We start from the raw sequence: 24839 nt of genomic DNA on the forward strand, positions 1-24839 counted from the left end.
CTGTGCTATATCTCCATACGTCAATAATTATTTTTCCTAAGAAATCATTGCTAAGATTTTATTATCTCACTTGCCGGTGTAACGTATAAAAATTCCCCTGTAAAAATTATTCTTTTTTTATCTATAAGGAAAAAAAACTTTTTTAGGAGTGGATTTTTCCGATTTTTGATCCTTATCAAATGAATTTCTGTACAAAACATATCTAAGAATACTGCCAGACATATAAATTACTTTTGTGTGAAATTTGCAAAAGATAAGCTTAGCCGTTTGGGAACCTATGAGGAAGGAACTCCCAGACAGAAAGTGACTTATATGATGTATATATGATGTATATAGAATTTTTTCATATTAATTGTATTTTATTCATATGTTAATGTAGTACGTCTTACACATCTTTTGTTGAATAACAGAAATTCACCAGATAACTCATCAGAGACAGGTGTGTTCCTCGGTATATATATATATATATATATATATATATATATACTGAAGTGTGTGACCATGTCTGTATGAGGAACTGTCTCTATCAAACTACTGTCAATTTTTGGTTTACAGACTTGAAACTTAATATATAAAGGATTTGGACCTGTTGAACAAATTCGATTTGTTTTTTTAGTCGATTAAAATAGCTGCGATGGGGTCAAAATCGAAAAAGAATTGGAATCGGCATGTGTAAGCCGACAAAATGTGTTATTTTTACATATGCGCAAATATACATTTTTAATATTGTTATTTTTATTTATTTATTTCTTATTTAAAAAAATTTTTTTAAACAAGTTTTAATATGCGTGTGAATTTTGATCAGACAGGAAAGCTACATATTTTGGTTTTGATTCCAGCCAATGACACCCAAGTTATTTTTTATTTTTATTATTATTATTTTTTCACTCTTGAAATCACCACTATATATTGGGTACAGTATTATAATGAGCATAGAATTTGCTCTATAATAATAATTGGAATTTGACATGGTGTAAGTCAACTAAATGTGCTATGTCTATATTATTTATTTATATAAATTCAAATATCATATTTAAGCATATTTTATGACCGGGCAACACTGGACGGCTTGCTAGTGTGTGTGTGTGTGTGTGTGTGTGTGTGTGTGTGTGAATTTTCTCCTATACAATTGTAAATATTTGTCTGCCATTCATTCAGTATTCGATTTGCTTATATTCGTTTGTTATTAACTGTTATGCTTTATTTTATGTGGATGTGTTTATGCATTCATCCATATACATACATCTATATTTATCTGGTTTTATTTTTACAGATGATCAATTATATGCATCTTTATATTTAGCTGTAAACGTTTTTTTTTTTTTCTATTAGCCGTTTTTCTATCCTCCCCTGTTGTGGTAATCAACCGAAACATACTATATATAATTAATTTCGTTTGCAGATGGCCGCACCCCCTAAACCTTCAGGATTGAAGGCCCCCTCAGGATTGAAGGCTCCGTCCAAAATATCTAAGCCTTCTGGGTTACCCCACCTTAAATCAGGAATACCAGCGCCTGGAGCTAAGGCTCAAAGTAAGTATTGTCCTTTTGTTTTATTTAATATGTTGCCTTTTATTTATTTTTAATTTTGAAGCTTTAATTTTTTTTTATTCACTCAGGGCATCTGCTGTTTTAATAATTTTTAAAAGCTTGTTTTTTTTGTTTGTTTTTTTTGTTTTTTTTTATCAATAGACAAAATACTTATTTGGGATCGGTAGGAAGTCAATACAGTGTAGGTTTTCCTGTTTGCTGCTTCTCTCATTAAAGTTTTCAAAAGACAGAAATAAAATTGATATTCTTCAGTGATTTTGCTTGACTGCCATTGTTCTTAGTACTACTTTATGCGTAAGTTGGCTATTTTCTTTTTTTCTAAATATTATAATAGCTACTATCTGTTGGCTAATTAATCTTTCAATAACTAAAATTTATGTTGAATGGTGTTCTTAATTTACTATAATGGGAGCGATGCGATGTAGCTTAGAAAACCGAATATTTATTTATTTTTAAACTAGTTAAAAATTCTATATTTTCTTAGGCGAAAAATAATTAGGGTACTTATGAACATATTGTATCGTGCTGAAATAATAATGTTATTTAGAAAGCCATTCTTATCATGGGGAGAGGGGGGTGTTTTGTAAGTATTCTGTACTTTCACCTAACAATTAAATTCAAGTTTTAGAATATCTATTATTATTATTATTATTATTATTATTTTTAAACTTGAAAATACTAATAAAAAATAGTGCAGTACAAGTGCATAAGCACCATAATTAGAATTGTTTGGGTTAGAAATTCATAGAAATTTGTTACTCTAATACAAACACACATACATGTCTCAATTTTGCAGTCATTGCTGAGTAACCAAACATTAATATTTTCAACTGGTTTTCAAAATATTAGCATGTTAATGTACAATGTATTATAATAAAGGGAGTGTGTATCTTTTATATGTCTGCACTATAACCTCAAAGCTGTTGGACGGATTTTTAGGAGGTTTAGAACAGGAATTTTGTGTATTGGCACAACAAACATTTTTTTTTCACTGTTTCAATTTTATGAACCTATCTTAGGTCAGGCCCTTCGGTTAGTAATCTTGGTTTCTGTTGTCTCACAATACTACTACTCCCAATGAAAGTCATCCTCCACACTATAATGAAGACCAATGTGTATTTGTATATTTTATATATATTTATTTATTATTTTACAGATGTGTGTGGAGGTGTATATATATATATTAGTAGAAATGGTAATTAATAAAAACAGAAAAATACGGTAATAAAAAATAAAACGTGTATAATATATATATATAATGTCATGTTATACAAAAGTTAATAAAAAAAAAAAGGTAACGTTTTAGCTTTCACCGTTTCAAGTTGTTAGAGAGGAAGCAAGAAATCAAATAGCAAGTCACAAAATTAATTAAAAAAAAAATTATTCACTCTAAATAAAGTCAACCGTCGGTGTTTTTTTTTTTTTTTCTTAGGTTATCAGAAATGATCATATATATATGAAGAATTAAGTAGCTGGCACAATTCTATGTTTTTTTTTATATATATTAATGTGAATACTAGCGCTGCATATTTTTTTCCTTACGATTTGTGTGTGTGTGTGTGTGTGTGATTACAGATCTAAAACCTCTGTGCTTACATCTTTAATTTTTAATGACTGCTTGATTGGTTCCAAGTAAACATTTTTAAATAGTTTAAATATTTGTAAATAAGGTACTCCATTTAATGGGTGTTGTAGGAAATACTTTTAATGGTGATTTAGCAGAACTGATAAAGTGATTTACTGAAGGCCGTGCACACACACACACACACACACACACACACACACACACACACATACACTGTTTTATTTTTAATTAATTTTATTGTGACTGGATTTTTTTTTTATTGTTTTTTAATTCAATTGCAACATGGCATTTAAATGTATGTTAACAATTATAGGCTTATAAAGAATTATGACATGATTAAAAAGATTTTTCATTAAAAAAAAAATTCAGAAATATTTCTGTTCATTTCAAACGTTTCGCTCAACACTCTACATTTTATTTCTTGAAAGGTTTCATTGCCTGAAGCCTCGGCTGTATGAGCCAATAAAGATTTAACAATTTTACAGTGAAATAATTTTTATTCATTGTTGGATATTTCATTCAATCTAATCTAATTATGTTTTTAAGAATTAATCATCATTGCAGTGTTTCACTCCATCTCAAGATCCATCATCGAGGCATCCCTCGAGAGAATACCGGAGCATGTCTCGCTTAGGGGACAGTTGTGAGGATGTGTGCAATAGTCTGCATATAGCAAGCCTTTCTGTAGCGTTTTTTGTTAATCTTTCGCTGCACTACACCCATCTCAAGAAAAACGAAATTAATGAAAATAATGAGAGATCTATTTTCTTTGGAAGTCATTTTCTTATTTGAGGCAAGATTTTTTTTATAGGTACAAGAAATGTAGTAGAACTATTGGTAAGTTGAAAAAGGATAACCTGTTTGTGTACAAGAAATGTAAGACAATGGAGATGGATTGGATAGAGCAGGTGTTAGTGTGATTGCAAGAATTAAGAATGGATGCATTAAGTTCAGGGAACTTCTGCGATTATTAACAAGCAGAACGTTACCACAAGAAGGATCTATCAAGCATGTGTACACAATGTAATGATGTATGAAAGTGAAACTTGGCCAGTTGAGGACATGCGTTGCATGGAAAGAAATGATACAATGTGTAATGCGAGTTTTACAGACACTTATATCTGATGTCCTCAGAGAAAAATTAAATCTGGACAGTACAGGGAGATGTGTGCAGAATAGAAAACTTTGGTGGTATGGTTCTGTTGAAAAAATGGAAGAGAGTTCTTGGGTTAGTAGGTGTAGAATAGTTGAGATAGCAGGTTCATTTTTCAGGGGAAAGTCAGGGAAAGCATGAGAAAAAGTGATAAAAATGAACCTGAGGGATACACCTGACTAGAGATAGGTTATTTTGGAAGTTAGTCTCCTAAAACCGTCCAACACATGCCAGTATGTGAAACAAACGTTAAACCAAATATGACAATGATAAACTTGATAAATTGTACATACCAACAGAATCTGATCAAATGTTAAATCTTAGATATGTTAGATAATATAATTTTATTGAATTATGTATCTTTTTATTAAGTTTTTGTTGTTAAAAAAAGAAAAAAGCAAACTAAAATTTTACATCTGATATTCTGTTCTGAAATGTTCAAGTAAATTGGCATTTTAAAATACCTCATCCATTTTGTTCTATATTAACGTGTTGCCAAGCAACTTGGCTTGCTTCAGTATAAAGCACAATTATTTGAACGAGTATTTGCTTATGATAGAGTAATTAGTAGTTTTATTAAGTGAAGAAGTGGTAGTCTGACAGTCAGGATGGATAAGTTTTCCTTGTTCTGCTGGTTAGTCATAAAAAAAACTAATTGTACTTACTGTTTATTTTATTGTAAAAATTCCTAATGTTTACTATTCTTTCATTTTAAACTTCAACATTGTATTAATATTTCTCACCTAAGATAATGCATCTTTTGCATCTCTGAAGGCCATTGATCTTTGTGTCTGACTAAAACTGTAAAACTAGCATTTAAAAAAAAAAAAAAAAAAAAAAAAAGTGTTAGCTATATTAATGTTGGGACGATTTATCGGAAAAATTGGAAGTTTTTAAAGTATCAGAATCAGAAAAAAAAAATGTGCCTACTTTCCAATGCTGCAAATGATTTTTGTAGTTTATTATTGGGTTGTTTTTGTTTAAAATTTAATTTTCCATTACTACTATTGAAGAAAAAATGGTTAATATGTATAAATTTTAAGCTACAAACAAAATTAAAATCTATAGATCGTCCACAAATGTATTTTTTATGTCTGCAAAAATATATACCTTGTGTCACATGGGTTCATACCGCAATCTGAAGAAAAACAATTCTTAGACTAAATATTCAGTTATTTTAAAACAAAACCAAAGATTTAAACAAAACAGTACATCTTTTCAAAAATTACGATATAGAAAAAAAAAATATTTTAGGTCTTAATTTTTAATTTATATAGAAGTGAATATGTTTTAAATACCACATGAACTTTATTTTAAAAAAATAAATAAATTGCAAATAAGTTATCCTATATTAGACCACTACTTGATGGATGGGGAGTTTAAAATTTTTTTGTTATACTAAGGTATTATTTTCTTATAATACAGTGCCAATACCAGTATGCAATATATATGATTTATTTTTACAAACATGTATTACTTCATAAAATATTAAATGGATGTATCCGACTCTTAACTTTTTAAGTATTTAATAATTTAATAAATATCCAATAATTTTACTTAGCCAATAGAAGTTAATAATACAAACACTAATATGCATTCTCCTGCCAAATATATGACAAACATATACTACACTGCCTCTTCAAAGGATGAGGTAATGCTTCAAAGGATATTATGATGAAGGAACATATACTACACCTCCCACCCCAAAGAGGAGGTAAATAACTGGAAGAATAGTCTGATCACAAAACAGATATTAAACTACCCCTCTGCTCCACAAAGAAAAGAAATAAAATAAAATGATGCATAAATGGATGGCATCATAATAGAACAGATACTAGCTCCCAGGATTGAAAAATAGTACATTAGTTTGAAATAATAAACTGAATACAGTATTTAAGATAGTAAAAGTGTAGTTTCGGCTTCACACAGACATCAAATCTTCATTGGTAATAGATTTGCTAAGTGCATTGTTCAGAAATATTTCTTTGTTCATTGTATTTCTATGATACATCTTTGATCTGCATTGTTGCACAAATCCTATTTCTATACATCGATTATTTAGTTCAAGTTGATGGCATATGTTTATTCTAACTTTTGAATCCCAGTCAGGCATTGTGCACACAAGAAGGGAGTGCATTTCGATTGTATGTTTATCAATGACTCGACATGATCTAAAATGAGTCAACATTATTGTTAATCTTCATGTTATCCTAAGATGTATAAAGAAGTAAATGTCCTAAGGATTAATTCAATCATGTGAAGTTAATGTGTTCTGAAAAATTGTGCTTTATTTTTGGAAAATTTTGTAATTTTTTAAATTTCTTTTTTTTTTTAATTTCTTAAGTTTAAATATGAAATGATCCTATTTGCTAAAACTAGGAAATTTTAGCGTTCCAGTTTAAAATGCATATAAAGCTAGTCATCTTTATCAGAAGCTTTGGATTACAGCTTTATCACATTACAATACTGGTTCTTGTCATATCAACATGGTTAAGGAACATTGAGCCTGGTCAGTAATTAGCCGAGTGAACATTTATGAATACCAAATAAGTCGCTTGCTCTAATAGACTTGTGAAGGTATGAACCCATCCCTTCTCCCTCTAACTAAATAGTAGGATATATGACCAGAACAAAAATTCCAAAATAAGTAATTTAAAAAAAAACTTTTTTTACATTATTTTTTTTTCCTGCATTGCTTCTATTTATCTTGGATTTCTCATTGGCCTATAGCAATGTGGTTGAGAAGAGATTAAGTTTGAGATTACTTAACCTTTGCTTCACTGTAAACATCTTCTCATGGAGATGCTCTTTTAAAGTTTATTTATTGTCTTTTTAGACAAAAAGAGGCAAACATTTAATAGAAAATGTAATTCAGACAATATTTTTATTATGAGAGAAGCAGTTATTATACTTAATCACAGTTGACTTCTATTTCCAAGCCATACTTGTGACCTGTCATTCTTAAGTTATAAAAAATGTATTTTTGCGTTTTAATAATAGCAAAGCTGTGTATTGCATTGTAGGACAAAAATAACTTTTAGATATTAACAAAAGTTAATGTTTTTCCTCTGAAATAAAAAAAAAATGTCTACTTATTTGCGGCTTATTTAAAATGCATTGTTTTAACTTGTAAAGCGTTTTTGAATGTTTGTGAATTATGCAATTTTGTTTTTGTTTTGCTTTGTGCCAGATGCACTAAACAAAAGTGCATTGGCTGCAGGACTTACTCCTAAGGCAGCCGCAAAATATGCAGCTCAAAAGATAGCGTCTTTGCCAGGTAAATATGCTCCGTTGGCTATACAAGAAGTCTTTCCTATTATGGCAATGCCATCTCAACTAATTGTTTTTTTTATCATAATTAGAATCTATTTTATAGACTCTCTAAAGAATTTTGATTAAAACGTTTCATGTGTTCTCTCTGCTACTTAACCAGTCATCACTCTAAATTCCAACATTTCTTTCGCATCTGTACTAACAACTACATGTTGTTAAAGCTATTACAAGAGTCTTTAAAGACGCACAAACTATAGTAAGAATATATATCTGTCTTTCGATAAAACTTTGGTTGATTGTTACTAATTACAAAAATCTCTCGAGGTCAGTATAAACGTTCTTAAATTACTTTTTTTTTTAACCAGATGCTTTCATTTGGTTGCTCTATTAACTCTGTAATCTTTTTTATCTCTGAACTCTCTATTACTCAATATTTTTTTATTACTCTTCTCATCTTAGATGTTAATCTTATGACATTTTGGCTGATTTAAATCAGATTTTATTCAAATGTGTCCTATCAAATTCTGAAAGCATAAAAAATTTTGAATTTAACCATTTTATTTTTTATTCACGAGTTCAACAACAAAAAGGTCAAAGATTAAATCAGCTGAAACATTTAAAGAATAACATCAAAGATGAGAACAGTGGTTCAAATAATAAAAATTATCAATCCTCATCTTTTTAAAGAAAAAAAAAAGACACTTTCCTATTACTTTTCAAGTTATTTCTATTTCAAACAAACCTTAAAATTATTAATAAAACTGTCCTTTTTCTGTACTAATCCTAACTTTATTCAATTTTCAAGTTTAAAAATAATTTTACACTTTCATTTCTCTACTTCTAAAAGAAAAAAACTACATGTATTATTCTCCATTCATATAAAGTTACATGTACGTTTATATATTTGTATGTACTGGTTTCACTCTTAATTAATTGATCATTATTTTAGAATACAGCTGCTAGGCAGAAGATGGAAAAGTGTGATCTATCTGTAATTTTATGCAAAGCACGTAAAATAGGCATGGAAACCCTTCATTAAAATTCAGATACCTCCGATTTGTCTATATTTAGTTTTAAGTTAGTTCTATCCAAATTCGAAAATTCACATACCTCAGATTTTTGTGAAATTCTAACAATAAGTATCAAGGATTAATAAATATTCCTAAAATTGCCATTAATTTTGAGTATTTTAAAGGGCTTTTAGGAGGCATAACGTGAACACACCATTAACATACCAGATTTGCATTGAATTTTATCCAAAGTCATTAGACAACAATTGAACAAGGGTCTCTGAATTTCTTAAGCTTAAGCCTTATTGATTTTCTATAATGAAAATCATGTCATGGATTTAGAAAATTGTGTTAGTCTTCTAAACATAAGGTTTAGTTTAAGGGGACATGAGTGGTGCAAAACTTTGAATTAATTTTACCTATGCTAAGACTGGTATATTTTGATTTTATATAACTCCAGAGATACATATATAAATGCATATGTAAAACAGCTTCATCGTTTTCTCCAAATCAAAGATATAGTTTCATAAAACCACAAAATTACAAAAAATATATTCATACGAAAAAAAAAAAAAATAATAATAATTTTCTGTGAATGTATAACAATGGCTATGTTTTTCGTTTCTGTTTTTTATAAAATAGAATTTTGCCAAATATAGATTCAAACCTATTTCATGAGAAAGATAAAAACCAATTAATTTGGTGATTGTTTTAATAAACTCCTTTCAAAGTATTTACTATCCATTTGCCGAACTGAAACTATCTAACAAGCTGATGGAGGGTATTATATTTTACACTTCTGATCAATTTCTTGGTTGGAATATGATAAAGCAATAAAAAGAAAAATAATCCCCAATTAATAACTAGTGCATTTGTGTGCATAGTTTTCTCTGGGGACTTATCAGTGTAGTATCTTCATTTTGCAGTTCATAAATCATATACTAAATGAAACCATTTTATATTTCTTTTAAGTAAAACAAATTCTAATTTTCGAATTTGCTAAATTTTAGTTTTATCATCTCATCACAATCACAAGCAATCTTCAGATCTATTGTGGTTATTTACACACTAAGATTATATGGGAAGACCCCCCCCCCTCTCCTCCAATATAAATAAAATAGCATTTTTTTTTTTTTTTTTTTTTTTTGTGAATAAATGTATTATATAAAGGAAAGTTGTTTGTGTATCCAACTAAAAGTAAAAAAAAACTACAGAAGACCCACCCACCAAGCTGATATATATATTTTGGACCCCCCCCCCTCCCCGACAAAAGTAGGGTGGGCCTGTAAATTCACTCTTGTCCGTTCGTCCATTTGTCTGTCCACACTTTTCTCAATAACTATGCCTTGGAATTTAAAATTTTGTATAAATGTTAAACCTGATATGAGTAAAAAAAAAAAGTAAAAGAACGGATTTTCCAGGAATGAATGACAAATGAGAGAAACAAATTTAAGTTTTAAAAATAGTGTCGATATTTTGTTTTTGATTTCACTTAAGGAGAATTGTATGCATTAAAAAAAAATCGCTTGTTAATATTATTACAATATGAAGTGAGGGAGTATTTGAAGTTTCAAGGGTTGTTTATGTTGGTAACAATATAAAGAAGTTACTGGTCAGAAAAGGTTTGAAAAAAAATAGGATAGTATAAAATTGCTGGAAAATCATCTAAATACATTTTATTACTTGATAACTGCAGACAATATTCTTGTTTAAATAAAATACTGAAACTACAGAGTGTAATACACACACACAATATCTCAGTAACATATTTGTAAGTTAAAAGAAAACGGGGAAGTAGCACTTTGTTTCAACTACATAATTGTTGATCCATTGAATTTGAAACAATCATGCATGCATAATTTCAGTTGTAAATTGACAAGGTCATTAAAAAGAGCAAATTATATATACTGCCACGAAGTTATTTTCTTTTCAGAATTTCATTAAAGTTGATATTGATGGTTGTCTTCATTTTGAAATGTGATAAATCTATATCGATTTTCATCACCGTGGTTCTTGTCAAACATGAATAGAAAAGTAAGGAATAATTTGGAAGAATGCAAAAACAGTTTACCAATGTTCGTTTTTCATAGTTATGTGGAACACATTTCTATCTTCTAGATAATTGATTGTACAATCAAAAGGCGGGGGGGGGGGCAGTACTAAGAATTCTCGTAGACAGTTCTAGAATACGTCTCCTTCATAAAAATGATGCATGAAGCAATTGTATTAGCCGAATACGTCTTTTCACCTTTTGAAATCATTAGTCTTAATGTTGGAAAAATATAAAAATATTGATGAGAAATTTGTATTTTCTTTCATTTTTTTCTTTTTTTTTTTTTTTTGCTTGATTATCTTTTGTTGGATTTAGAGTTAAATAACGCCTTTCTGTACAAATGTTCTTGTAGTAATATGTAATGAATATTATGAGTTTATCTTATTTTATTTATTTATTTATTTTGTGATCTAATTTTTCATTTATTGTAATTCAATTATTTTTAAATCCATTTTTATTTTATTTTTTCATTTTCAATTCATCTTAATTTTTATATAACCCTTATGTGTTACATTTTGAATAACTATACTTTATACTAGTGAGACTCTTCAAATCTAATTTATTCATATAATTTTCTTTCAGCTTATAACTACATTCTCTCTGATCAGGAGATATTGTTGTCTCATTTAAATTGCCATTATATCTTTTTATCCAAAGTGATAAATGCATTGGCAAAAGGAAAATACACTTTTCTTTAAGTGCACATATCGGATCTCGCTTAAATTTCTACAAGACAATTTTGAATAATAAAGAATATGATTATTGGATGAAAATTTTTATTTTACAGTAAATCTCTAAAATAATAAAAGCAGATTCATTTGTGTAAATTTTCTTGTAAGATCTTTTAACTAAAATTCATGAGAGGACTAAGTTTAGAATTTAAGTGGTATTCAACAATGCAATAAAATTATACTTTTGAATTTCTACAAATTATCAAGACTTATGTTCAAAGAGTAGATATTGGACCTTAAGTTTAGCCTCATAAGTCTTGCTGCTTGACTCCTTATTTTGTCCTTTTAATCCTCACATTCAAGAGTGTTGTTTCTTACAAAGAGTTAAGAATTTTTCTGGGTCAGCTGTTTTGATTAGGTGCTATTTGTATATTTTCGATTCTAGTAGTATTTATCATGATTCAGCTGTCACTCTATCCATCTCATTAACCCTTATCTTTAGCTTTGATAAATGACTCATTAGTTAAAAAAAAAATCATTTAAATGTTATTGTTGTCGCTCTAACAGGATCTTAGTTGAAAGAAGATTTGAGACAATTTATTTAAATGAAACCATTTTTACTGATTTTTTATTTGTATCCATCAGTATTAAAAAAAAAAATTTTATTCATATTTATTTCATTTATTTTTTTTTTTTAAGTAATAATTTAACATATCCTATATTATTTATGTTTGTTTAATCCTATATTTCTAATTTGTTTCTCTTTAATCATGCAAGATGTCAGAAAAGTGAATAATGTCGACTTGTTAGCAGTTCCCGGTTTTTCATATCATCGCAGGAGACTATCAAAACATGGTATAAATACACTGTTGTCTCGTCTGCCTACTTTAGCATTGTCCTTAGTTCTCCAACCAATCAAATTCATTCTCACTTAAAAAAAAAAAAAAAAAAAAAAGACCAAGTTTGCTTACATTTTGCACTTGAAATAGCCAGCAACAACCTTTTGACGGCTGTCATTATTGTGACACTAGCTCTTCCTTTTTGTCATGACAATACCGCTTTTTTGACAGACCATGTTGATCACAGCATTTTCAGTTCCTCTGATGAGCTGACCACTTAAATCTCGAGTAGCATTCCTAACAAACTACTTTCACTTAGACAAACTGTATCTAGCACAAATTGGGTGAGTAATGTGCCAGTAAACTACCGTTGTTGAGAAACAATCTAAATATTGATAATAACTGTTCCGTTGAACGGCATCTACTTGTATTACCATGAGTATCTTCTGTTAATATACAATCGTGCCTCTTGCAGTTTGGTATGATTACTATCCAAAGCTTAAGTAGCTACTGGAAAAGAGTTTGAAAATATCTTTACTGAATGCTTTGCTGCCTAGTGATATTATATTTCTAGTATAACCCCCCCCTCACACACACAACATTTAAATCGGCGTTTTTAGAAAAGCCTTCTTAGAATAATGAAAGAAATTTCAGTTTCAGAATTAGTGTATGCTTACTTGGAAATTTGTGGTGGTGGTGGTAGTAGTAGTAGTGATGGGATGGTTCCAAATGTTGTCCTGATTCCGATACAATTACCTTCTGTTTCTTTTTAAATATTTGGATTAATCATTCCAACACTAGTAAAAGTAATAACTAGCAGAACCTGTGGAAATTCCAGTGTTTTCTATACCAATCTGTAATTTACTGCTAATACTTTAGAAGTAAATGTGTCAAAGTGAATATTAGAAAGAAAAAAAAAAATTGACTCTGCCATAAAATTATTAATTAAATATCCTTCAAGTAAATAAAATGAAGATGTCTTATTTAAAATTGTAGCAATTTAATTGTTTTTAAAACTATAAACATTCTATTTTAATAAATAATTGTCAGCTAAATATTCAAATGTTACTTTTTTTTTTTTTAAATGTATTTACTGTTTTAACTTGTGAGGAGGCGCCCGGGTTTTGCCCGGACGTAAAATACGCTTAAATATGATATTTTAATATTTGTCCAGATTTCATTTATATTATAGTCATGATTTTAAAATTTAAAAAAATATATATTTAGGTATTATTAGCTAGAATCGAAACCAAAACTGTAATATTCAAAGCTAGCAGTTTTACCACTGTACCAACGTGACACACATATAAACTGATTAAAAATTAACTAAGATGAATGTGCAAAACGGTTAACGATTTTTTTTTAATTTTGACCCATTTTTGGCCTCTAAAAACAATTTAAACCGACTAACGACCCATAAAAGAATGGCCCGTAAAAAATCCAATCATTTGAGGCCCCTAACGCCGCTCTACAACTTTTAGTTTCGGAGGAGACAGAGTTTGAAAATATGAAGACAGTTCGACAGCCGTTTATATATTAGATTTACTAGACCACATATTTTGATTTTGGAACAATTCATTTTAAAATGGGTTAAGTCTGAATATTTTACCTTTGTGAAATCAGATTAATCACCATTTTACAGATAGAATGATCGCTTGTTTTAAATGTGTGTGAAAGGTGGTGCCTTGCAGAAGAACATGAAAAGCCTTACCAACAGGCGAACAGACTAATCTATTTCTACATGCATCTGAGTGGTTTTTACTAAGTGAATTAACTTAGATTTTTAAGTAAAAAAAAAAAATAATAATAATAATTGAAAGCAAATATTATCATTTGATCAAGATAAAGCAAAGCTTATGGCAAAAAGATTCCATAATAACAACCATAATATATCAGGTAGGAAAACTTAGTTACGTTCCTGTCAATTACAATGCAACTTGATTGATATCAAAACTGTAAGTACTTGTAGCATTCTCAGATGATCGTGTATTCAAATTATAACAAACGGAGTACATTTTCTGTGTCACATGTAGTTTTAATTGCAAATAAGTTATCTAATGCCTACTAGACACTATTGAGTGCTTAAGGTCTCTCTGTACATTGGTTTTTCAGGACAACCTGGCATGAGGATACTTTTTCTTACAAGTAAATCCTTAATAAATATTTAAAATCACATAATATTCGTGGACCGAAACAAGATCTCCTTGGTTCGGCTAATCCATAACGGCTCTTACAAGGAATGGTGTACCATTTTTAAGTGATGTTACCTCAAGTAATAGCACAAAGCCGAATACTCCACCAGAGTAGATGAATTTTTGTCTTGGAATCCAATAAGACCAAAAGAAAAATATACTATAACTAGGGCTATGACAACAGCATATTCTTTTCATTGTTTTGACTCCCTCTTTTCCCCATTCTTTATCTGTGTCTAAATCAAAACGTAGATTTTATGAACAAAGCTTCTTTCTTAGAAGTGCACGCCTGTGGAACTCACTTCTGTTTGCCTGTTTCCCACCTGACTACAACTTGGATGTCTTCAAGTCAACATAAACAAATTCCTGATAAAGCACCCCCTTAAGTAAGACACCTTATTAAATCTCCATTACTAACAATTACTACGATGTTATCTTATTGACTACTGTACATGCAATGACCCTTATCCTCGAGTGACTTCCGGGCCTTGATAGATGGTGATTCCTATGTAAAAAAAAAAAAAAAAAAAAAAAAGTATATATCCAACACAGTTAGACACAATTAATCAAGCAAGAACCACATCATTCTACATAAAAACATAAGATATCAATGGATATATACCTGAGAATTAAAACAAGGAAAAGAATATGCTGTTGTCATAGCCCTAACTATAACATATTTAAATGGTCAATTAGGGAAAGGAAAATTATGTTCTCAACTTCTTTACTAATTCAGTGCTTGAGAGGTAAAGGAGAAGTTTAATGAAGTATTTGAATATCTATCTCATATTGAGATCAAGTGTTAGCCTAAGGAATGGGGGCCCCCTTGATTTCTAAGAACTTTGACTGAAGTAAAATGGAACAAAAATTGATTTGCCAGAGTTAGTCTAAAGTATTGAATCCTCTAATTCAAGTGCTCAACTGAGCTTCAATCTATGGTCTTCCTTCCCTTTGCAGAGCATTCACAACAAACACTCCCCTATCTACAACCACTGTCAACAATTTACCCTACTCACTGTCTGTGTCTAAATCAAAATGCAAATTCGATGAACAAAGCTTTTTTTTTCCCCCCCTATAACTACCTGCCTGTAAAACTCTGTACCCCTGGTCTACTTTCCAGCTTACTACAGCATGGTTGTCTTCAAGTCCAATGCAAACAAATTCTTGTTGAGCCGTCTGTTAAAATAATCAAATTCTATCCAATTTTCACCACTACCAATCACTATGCTGTACTTCCCTGTATGCTGGTTGTGCATACATGCATGCACCCATATACTTTGTTATCTACATACACACAGCCAGAATGTCCCACAACTAATTAACTATAACACGAGAACATAAACTTGGACACATATGCAAATTTTGTCATCGTATTAATCTTGATTTATTAGAGACGTTCCAAAAGTAATGTCTCCTATTTTTTATTCTGCCTGAATGGATCAGAGGGGATTGCAAATTGAATTGTTATGATGACTGAACTTATGCATTCATGACCTGAAAGTTTCATCTTTCTGTTGCAGACATTGGCGGTGTGAGACTCTAAGAAAGCAACCTCTATCATGGATGTGCGTTAGAAGCAGAGATTCATCATCGAATTTGTGGCAAAAGTATATTGAGGATAGTGGTGATTATGTACAAAAATAAATTCGGCAACACAAAAGGTTGCTCGTTTTAATGGTACCGCTCCTGTCTTCATAGCTCTTCAACTTGAGTTTAAAAAAGAAAAAAAAAAGAGTAGAAGGCTTTACTTTTGGAACAGCTTTTGTATATGTTCTCTAATATAAATCTCACCTGTCTGTTTTTACATGTATGTATATATGTCTGCCTAAAACTTTCAACAGAGGCGACGGATTTTCACAAGATCAGTATCGTTTTGAAGCTCGAACCTTCGGACGACAAATATAAAAAAAATTGGCTAAAAACATTAATTCCTTCACCCTCAACTGGGCATTTTTCTACGGGGAGAGGGGGCCGCTTTTTTTGCCGATATTTTCGAAACTCATTCCGTCTTTTCCATTGTCTAGCCTTAATTTAAACCTTCACCACTTCCGGTTTGCCGATGGATGCAACAGCAAAGGCGTCATTTTTTTTTATCCACATTCTTTTCCTCCTTCACAGTACGGGTTAGAGCCTGCCTGCTTACTACCATTTTTTAATTTTTATTTTTGCCCAACACACACACACTTCCAAACACCCGGGTAACGCCAGGTACCCAGGCTAGTACAATATAAAACTATATTGGCATTTAAAAAATATTTTATATGAATTTCTAAATAAGATTCAGTATTAAGGAGTGAGTGTCTTTTTTCATGCTTTAACAACACACACACACACACGTTACTAGTCTTATTACTTTTCTGACTTGTGAATAATTTACGCATTTGGTAAAGAAAATATAGCAGTAATTACGTAAGTAATCATCATATAATATACCTTGTTAATTGGATAGTTTTTTTCCTTTCATTATTCAGGAATAGTTTGGAGAAAAAGCAAGATTTCAAGCACTTTTATGTCAAATAAACTCTCACTGCTTGATAGATTGCCGCATTACTACTTACTCCATTTTCTTAAGCTATGCCAAGTATTAAATACTAATCATGATTTAAAGTGTAACATATCTTACTCTATAATATTCATAATGAGAATTTGCCAATTAAACATGCACATTTCAAATCCCTGTAAAATATAATTGCATTTTTCTTTCTTGTAATAATTTACTTGTAAACACTAAACGTTCCTTTTAGATTGATTTAAAATCCTTTGATTACTTGTCTACTTTGTTTTTTTTTCTCGCTTTAGCAGACGACTCCCACAAAAGTTGGCAACTCTCCGACTATAATAAATGTTGCCAGCTTAGTCTCGTCTCTCACAAGTAAATAAAGAGATAAATGCTATGTTGACCGATTTTTTTGTTTTTCTTCAATATTCGTTTCAATTCTCTCTCTCACACACACACACACACACACATTTGTAGCGTTTAATAAATGCAAATTAGAAAAGTAAAAAAAAAAAAAAAAAAAAAATGTACATCCTGATATCACAATGAAAGCACGATGTTGTTCTGGCCAATACATATAAATAACTTGAAATAAAACAAAATAACATTATGTACATTTTAGAAAATAAAATAAAAAATTTTTTTTTTTATTTATTCTAATTTGCTCTGCAAATGTCGGATCGTTTTACCCCACTTTGTTTAATGCTATTAAAATTATTTTCTTTTGCTAATTATTAAAATATATTTTTAAATAGTCATTGTTTAACCAAAACAGACTGCTATATGTACACAATGTAATAGTTACTTTTATGGAATAAGCTCTTTTACGCATAATGAACTTATCCAGAGAATATAAATATAATTACTTAATTATACCACTGTGTTTGTTTTGATTATCACCAACTTGCAAGACTAAAACAGTTACTTTAATAAAAAAAACAAAAAAAAAACTGTTCATTAAACTTCAGTAGACAATTGTTCATTTTTTGATACCCCGATAAAAAAGAGATTGGACCTAGTAATAATTCACTCCCATTCGTCCATTCGTACTTTTCTCAATAACCATGCCTTGGATTTTTTTAAATTTTGCACAAATATTAGTCATGGTGAAAGTAAATTTTTGCCAGAACGGATTTTCTGGTTGCTCCCCTAAGGGGCATTATAGGGGTAAAATTACCCCCAGATCATTCCTCCATTCATTTGTTCACACTTTTCTCAATAATATTGCCTTGGATTTTTTTTTTGAAATCTTGCACAAACATTAGTCATGATGAAAGTAAATTTTTCACTCATGGAGAGGTGGTCCTGGATATGACCTTAAACTAGGTACAGGCAATTTTAATGCCTGCTTCGGTATGGGACCTGGTTTTGAACGCCGGTTAATCATAATATTTTTTAAATTTTTGGTTACTTTTTGATTATGTTTAAAAGATTACAGCTTAAAGTTAATTTCTCAAAGAAAAAATAGCGTGTGAAATAAAAAATACATGGAATAATTTTATCTCAAATCTGAAAAACCGTATATTTCATGTAAAAATTCATCATGACAAATATTGTGTTTACATTTTTCTGGCAAGAGAAATATAAGTTTTCTGGAATTATTTCTAAGTGAAGTATTAAGTTAAAGTCTTAAAATGATGAATTAATAAAATAAATGTGCTTAACTTTTGCTAAAAAGGGTAATAATTATCCAAAAATATAGCCATGGTAGCAACAAAATTAGTTTTGTGTCAAAAAAAAAAAAAAAACAAGTCATGGCGGAAAATTCAAAGAAATACGGAAGCACATTAATGACATAATTTCATTATTATATAACAATGTTCCGGCTTACGAGAATTGGAAGGTCAATTTAATTGACTCAATTAAATTCAGTGAATTTAATTCACTAAGTTACAATGACAAGTTATTCATTATAAAAGTTCAAACAATTATTAATAGAATTTAAACTTTCATAAACTTTAAACGGCATAAATGTTAATTAAATTCATTAATTATACTGACAATTTATTCATTGAAAAAAAAAGTTAACACTTATTTATTAATATCTATACAGAATTCCAAGTGGAAAGGAAACAATTTATAATTATTGAAAAATTTAACACTTAAAAAAAATACAAACTTACATTTTAATTAATCGGAATGTTTACGTGAAATTTAAAGTCGACTTTACACAATTTGAAATGCATCTGAAAATGACATCTACCCGGAGGGAAAAGGTAGGAGGCAGAGGTGGAGGGGGCAAAACGGACAGTTTTCCTTTTCTTTTCAAGAATGAGCATCCGTAGTTACCGACATGGAACGTTTGTATAAGTTTTGTCATTTTTTAATTTATTTTTGTATGTTCCGTTTTTTTAATTAATTTTTTAAAAATTATTGTTCAATATTATATATGTGTTACGCCGAAAGTTTAACATTCTTGCAAGCAAGGAAATGATTAAAAGCTTGCATATAAAAATTATGCAAAATCTGTAATTTAAAAAAAAAAAAAAAGTAGAAATATTTTTTGCGATTATTATAATTTTTTTTTTGTGAAAATACTAAATAAACAATGCTTAATTCAATGGTAATACCGGTAGTTCGAGAAATTCATTTTTCTTTGGGTTATATCGAATTCATTAATACGGACTTTAGGAGCTTTTTTTGCAATGTTCCTGTAAAAATTTATTTTTTGTTACAAATTATGATGCTTTATTTATATAAAAAAAAGCAAAAATAAATTGTGTTTTTTATTTACTACTGAAAACCATAACTTTAGTAAAGGTATTTTTTTTTATTTAAACAAACTAATACATTTCCACAAAGATTTAAATAAAAATATTTTATTAAAATTGGTTAATTTCCTGATTTTTGGTGAATTTTTAAGTAAAGGGAGGGGTCAAAATGTTTATACATTTTGAGCGTCAGCATTCATTTTGCCCGTACCTACCTTAAACTATATCCAGTGGTGAAGACCCAGCTTGCGGGCTTTGGGGAGTGTGGAGCCACCTTTTAATTGCCATTGCTCCCAGGTCCATTCTGACCCGGAGTGGTACTACCTGTTAGGGTCCCAACTATAGGTTAAATAAAAACCGACTTGAAAACAAGAAATATATTCTATTAAAAAATTTTTCTTCAAAATCTTTGGATTCGGCATTAAATAACCTGAAAAGGGTTGATATGCCGTAAAACAACCAACTGACCATGGAGAGGTACCCCCGTATGCTCGGCTTGTTTTTCCATTAACATGATTGATTAACTTAATTTTTTGTTTATATTTGAAAACATGATATTGTCTAAAATTAAAATTAGCAATGACATTTAATTATGTGCATATGATACAGAAAAAATTAGAGCATTGTGTTTTAAAAAATTTTAGATGAGGATTGAAAATTTTAATTGTTATTTTGTTTTTCTATTTCGGAACTATTGTTTTATTTATAGTCTTTATAATAATATGCAATATGCTGACCGACAGATTTTATTTGTTTTTCTTCGATAAATATTTGTTTCAATTCATATATATATATATATATATATATATATATATATATATGACACCTTTGTAGAGTTTAATAAAAGCAAATTAGAAAAGTAAAAAAAAAAATGTTTTTGTACTGCATCAAGACATTTTAGCTATTGCAGAATCTATTTTAATATGCTTTGCAGCAAAACACTATTCACAGCTTGTTACAGTCAGCTAATGCTTGCTAACCTTAGTATGCAGTGTTATTTACTCTGCTCTAGTTACCCAAATGTGTCGCATACATTTTTTCTCAGTCAGTGGTTTAATTGTCCATAATTTTGTTGCATAGCATTACGCATACGAAAAAGAAGTTAATTGGAAATATGAGGGTCGTTCCAAAAGTAAGGCCTCCTATTTTTTTAAACTCCAAATCTAAAATATTGAACTACAAAGAATGAAGTGGTATCATTAAAACAAGCAAACCCTTAGTGCTTCAAAATTTATTCTTCTACATAGTGACCACCATTCTCACTGCCAGCATCTTTTGATTCGTCTGTTGTAAAAGTCAGTTCAGGTCATGAATGCATAAGTTATCATAACAATGACAGTTACAATTCCTCCTTTATTCATTTGGGTGGAATTAAAAAAAAAAAAAAAAAGGGAGGTTCTACTTTTTGAACATCTCTCATATGTAAATAATTTTTTATGACTAGCAAGGCCTTGTGACCATTCCATTCTGAATTAATCTCTAACTTTCTGTTAAAATAATATTCTTTTCAAAATAATAAATGCTGTTCAAGCTTAATAAGAAATAACATCTTTTGAAAATAATTGTCATTGTCAGCTAAATATTTAAATAAAACTAAAGGTGTCTTTATTTATTTAAAATTGTAGCAATTTAATGTTTATAAAATAATATTCTTTATCTTATTACTATGAAAATAATTGTCAGTTAAATATTCAAATAAAAAAAGGAATGTTACCTTTTGAAATGTATTCAATAGTGTTTTAGTTGACAGAACAGCAATTTTGGAACAATTATTTTAAAATGGGTAATGTCAGAACTGTTTATCGTGAGTGACATCAGATTAATAATCACTATTTTTGCTTATCGCATGATTTCCGTTTTTAAATGTGTGTAAAAAGTGCAGACTTACAAACACGAAATGCTTTAACATAGAATTATATAGTCTATAAACAGAAATTTTCGTAAGTTAAAAAGTTAAAATTATTTCTTAACATTCGATTAGCTTATTTGAGTTTGTATGTGAACATAGCTCACAGTATATCGCCTGATTCATACATCCTATTAGTGTTCAAAGTTTGTGGATTTTACCTGTCGAGATATTCCGTAAGATAATTAATATAATATGTAACGGTAACAACTTGAACTAACAAATCGGAGAAATACGAGTCTGAATGGACGAGGAATATTTATTTAAAACCCATCTCGTCAACACAGACATAAATTCAATATATCCATTCAACGTGAAAACTGGAAATAAACTTCCATAAGCATTTCTAAAATGAACCAATAATATGCAATAATATGGCAAAATTAAAGAATTTGCATGTTTTTTTATACTATAAAGTGCACACTTGCTCTTGGGATCATCGAGAAATGATAAAGTGAAATATGTGGATTGGCGATAGGGAGTCCAGTGACGCTATCGAACTCCTTATATAGGAAAGCACCTTGGCTGTTTGTGGTCAATTTCTGGGTGATCAAATAGTTTATGAGCTGAGAAGAAAGATGTATTGTAGTCAGTTTCAATAACCAGCTAAGAGTGATTACGAAAAAGAATGGATATCTAGGATTTTCTGCCAAAAGTAGATATATTAAGGAGAGAGAGCTTACTAAAGGTCAGTTGAGTTTAGATTAAATTTGACTTGAACCGTGGAGTAAGGTGAATCCATCTTGGATCAGAGTAGACCAGCAGATCAAGTCAAGCAGACAACGATAAGATGAGCTGACAGGTATATGACTTCCACTGAATAACAATCATAGTCTCAACAAATTATCTCTGTTAGGTATTATCTGATATATTTAAATGTAACTGAAAGGTGGACGTTAGTGGTGAGGTCCCAACCACACACTCGTTACAAAGATGATATATATGTTTGTATCTTTTTATGCAATTTTTTTTTTTCTTTTCTTGCCTTTTTTTTTTTTTGTCTTTATATATATATATATATATACTTGCTATGAATAAAATTTGTAAACCAGAGCATACATCCATGGCGACTGCCAAGAAAAGATGATGGCCTCTTTTCAGTATGTTGGTCATTTCAAAAAAGAACAGTGGTGAGGTTCTCCTCATTAATTAATACAAAAAAAAAAAAAAAAGAAGGGCAATGCAGAAACTGAATATCTTTTTTATGAATTAATACCGGTCAAACAAGCAAAGAGAAATAACTTATGTATCTACAATGTGAAGTTCACACTATATGTTAAGTATTTTTGTTGTAGATCAAGTGTAGCTTCTTATAGCAAGTTTCTACTAGGCTGCAATTTAGAGGGCATGGGCGTAATTCTGACACTGGCAATAAGTCAACTAAATAAATCAAATATCAGCAATGTAGAAGTTTGTAAACAGTGTGATTTCTCAATTTTTCTACATCAGAGACACGGTTTAAATTGCTATTGCTTTGATAATCTGTCTTCTATTGACACAAAAAGCAGAAATTGGCATGCATTATATGATAAGAAATCAAGAGGTTTTTGTCATCCATGGGATCCAATTTCTAATAATTTGCAATGTTGGGAGCGGCAATGTTTCTTTTGCTAAACTTCCTATACACAAGATGTGTGGGTGAGAGGACATCCAGGAAAAATTAAGTAGAAAAGCTGGCAGCAAAAATATAGCGTCCTGGCTTACATTTGTTTTTGTTGCTTTATAAATGCTGACATCGCATTTCTGTAACAGGCTATGTCTGTCGGTCAGTGCCACTTAATCTTGTGCATAACTTTGCTTTAACCGTGACCTTGAAAAACTATTGGAAAAGAGGAAATAGGTTAAGCTGCTGCTGATTGTTTTTGGTTTCTTTAAAAGAATGACTGAATTTATAAACTTTTTTTTTCTCTTCAACAAAATATATTGACTTGATACAAGTTTTAAGATTTTTTTGATTTTTTTATCTAGACGCATCTTTTAGTGTTATGACTTTGTATTGAAACATTTTGGTTTTTCTTTTTTACATTTTATGTATGGGTGAAAAATAGAGGATTATCTTGACATTTCAATTTATTGGTTTTGCCACATTCTTATCTGATCTTACAACACATTTCTTTTTTTCTTTTTTTATTACACCTAGTAGTGATAAACTGTCCACATAGATGAAACATTATTTCGTTTTTATTTTATCATATCTTTACCTTTTTATCTGTTGCTTAACTTGTTTGTAATCTAATCCATCAAACTCTTAAAGATAAGTTGAAATTTTGTTGGATATCATTTTCTTATATTTTCAATCAATGGCGTTATTAAAACTAATTGTATGTATGTGTGTGTGTATATATATATATATATATTCCAGGTAGAAAAATATCCAAAAATAAGAATAATTGAAGTTCGACAAGGGTCGTTGATAGTGTTCAATCAAAGAGAGCAAATTATATTATTTTTTATTATTCTTTATGTAAGTAGTCATATCTTGCTACAATGTACAGATCGTATGAAGATATGACTGTATTTACATAAAGAATAATATAAAAAATATATATATTACCAGTTGGATGACCATTTGGGAATTCTAGATGCTGTATGTGCTCTCTGCTTATCTCAGCATTGTTTCCAGTTATTCTAAACCTCCACTTGCCATTGGTATTTAACAATGCCGACCCAGGAGAGGTGTGGTTGGAGAGTGCGCAACTCTTGCCACAAAAATTTAATGTGCAGGCACCCTTAAAGTGGATATCCATAGTCTGTCAAGACTGAAGGAAGCTACCATATATGTGTGTGTGTGTGTGGAGAGTGAGTATTCAAATGAATTTTCCACCATAGATGAGTAAACCTTGTCTGTCACCAAAGCAATAATAAAGTTAATTTGTATATATCAATTAAGTTGTTGCTTATGATTTTTTTTCTTAAGTTATTAGAATGAAATATGTTTTTTATTTTGTAAACTTTTTCTTGGAATTTTTTTTTTTTTTTAGGGTAACATATTTCTATTAAAACTTCTATCTCTTTATCTCTCTCTCTCTCTCCACTCCTCTTTCTCTCCACTCCTCTTTCTCTATTCCACTCCTCTTTCTCTATTCCACTCCTCTTTCTCTATTCCACTCCTCTTTCTCTCCACACCTCTTTCTCTATTCCACACCTCTTTCTCCTCAGCTTATTCCTTTCTCTGGACATAGACATGGTCAGCTCTTCTTTATATATAGATTCTTCGAGGAATGAGTCGGCAGAAGAGAACTAATTCCTTGATGAAAAAAATCAGGTATTTCCTTTTAGTACAAAACTGTAGAAAAAAATAAAATAAAATTGACCCCCACAAAAATTTGCAGACAATTTTTTCTGGATTGTACATATTCATTCAGTGCAACACCAACCCAGAATATAATAATTTTGTGA

General features: G+C 29.9%; 1 protein-coding gene across 21 annotated transcripts in view; it reads left to right on the forward strand.

Moving 5' to 3' along the window:
• The window catches only part of LOC145246641 (uncharacterized), a 370950-nt gene that overhangs the window by 171771 nt on the left and 174340 nt on the right, over nt 1–24839 (forward strand). For 10 of the 21 annotated variants that reach the window (XM_080108757.1, XM_080108775.1, XM_080109282.1 and 7 more), the window contains one exon: nt 1403–1532. In XM_080108757.1, the coding sequence (XP_079964883.1) occupies nt 1403–1532 (130 nt within the window). Of the gene's footprint in view, nt 1–1402; nt 1533–1716; nt 1845–7478; nt 7566–24839 lie in introns of those variants that run through there. The other 11 variants (XM_080108458.1, XM_080108381.1, XM_080108528.1 and 8 more) reach the window with 5 other exon arrangements.

Source organism: Euprymna scolopes, chromosome 1 (genome assembly GCF_053919585.1).
Source record: "Euprymna scolopes isolate OS-2025 chromosome 1, ASM5391958v1, whole genome shotgun sequence".
NCBI lineage: Eukaryota > Metazoa > Mollusca > Cephalopoda > Sepiida > Sepiolidae > Euprymna > Euprymna scolopes.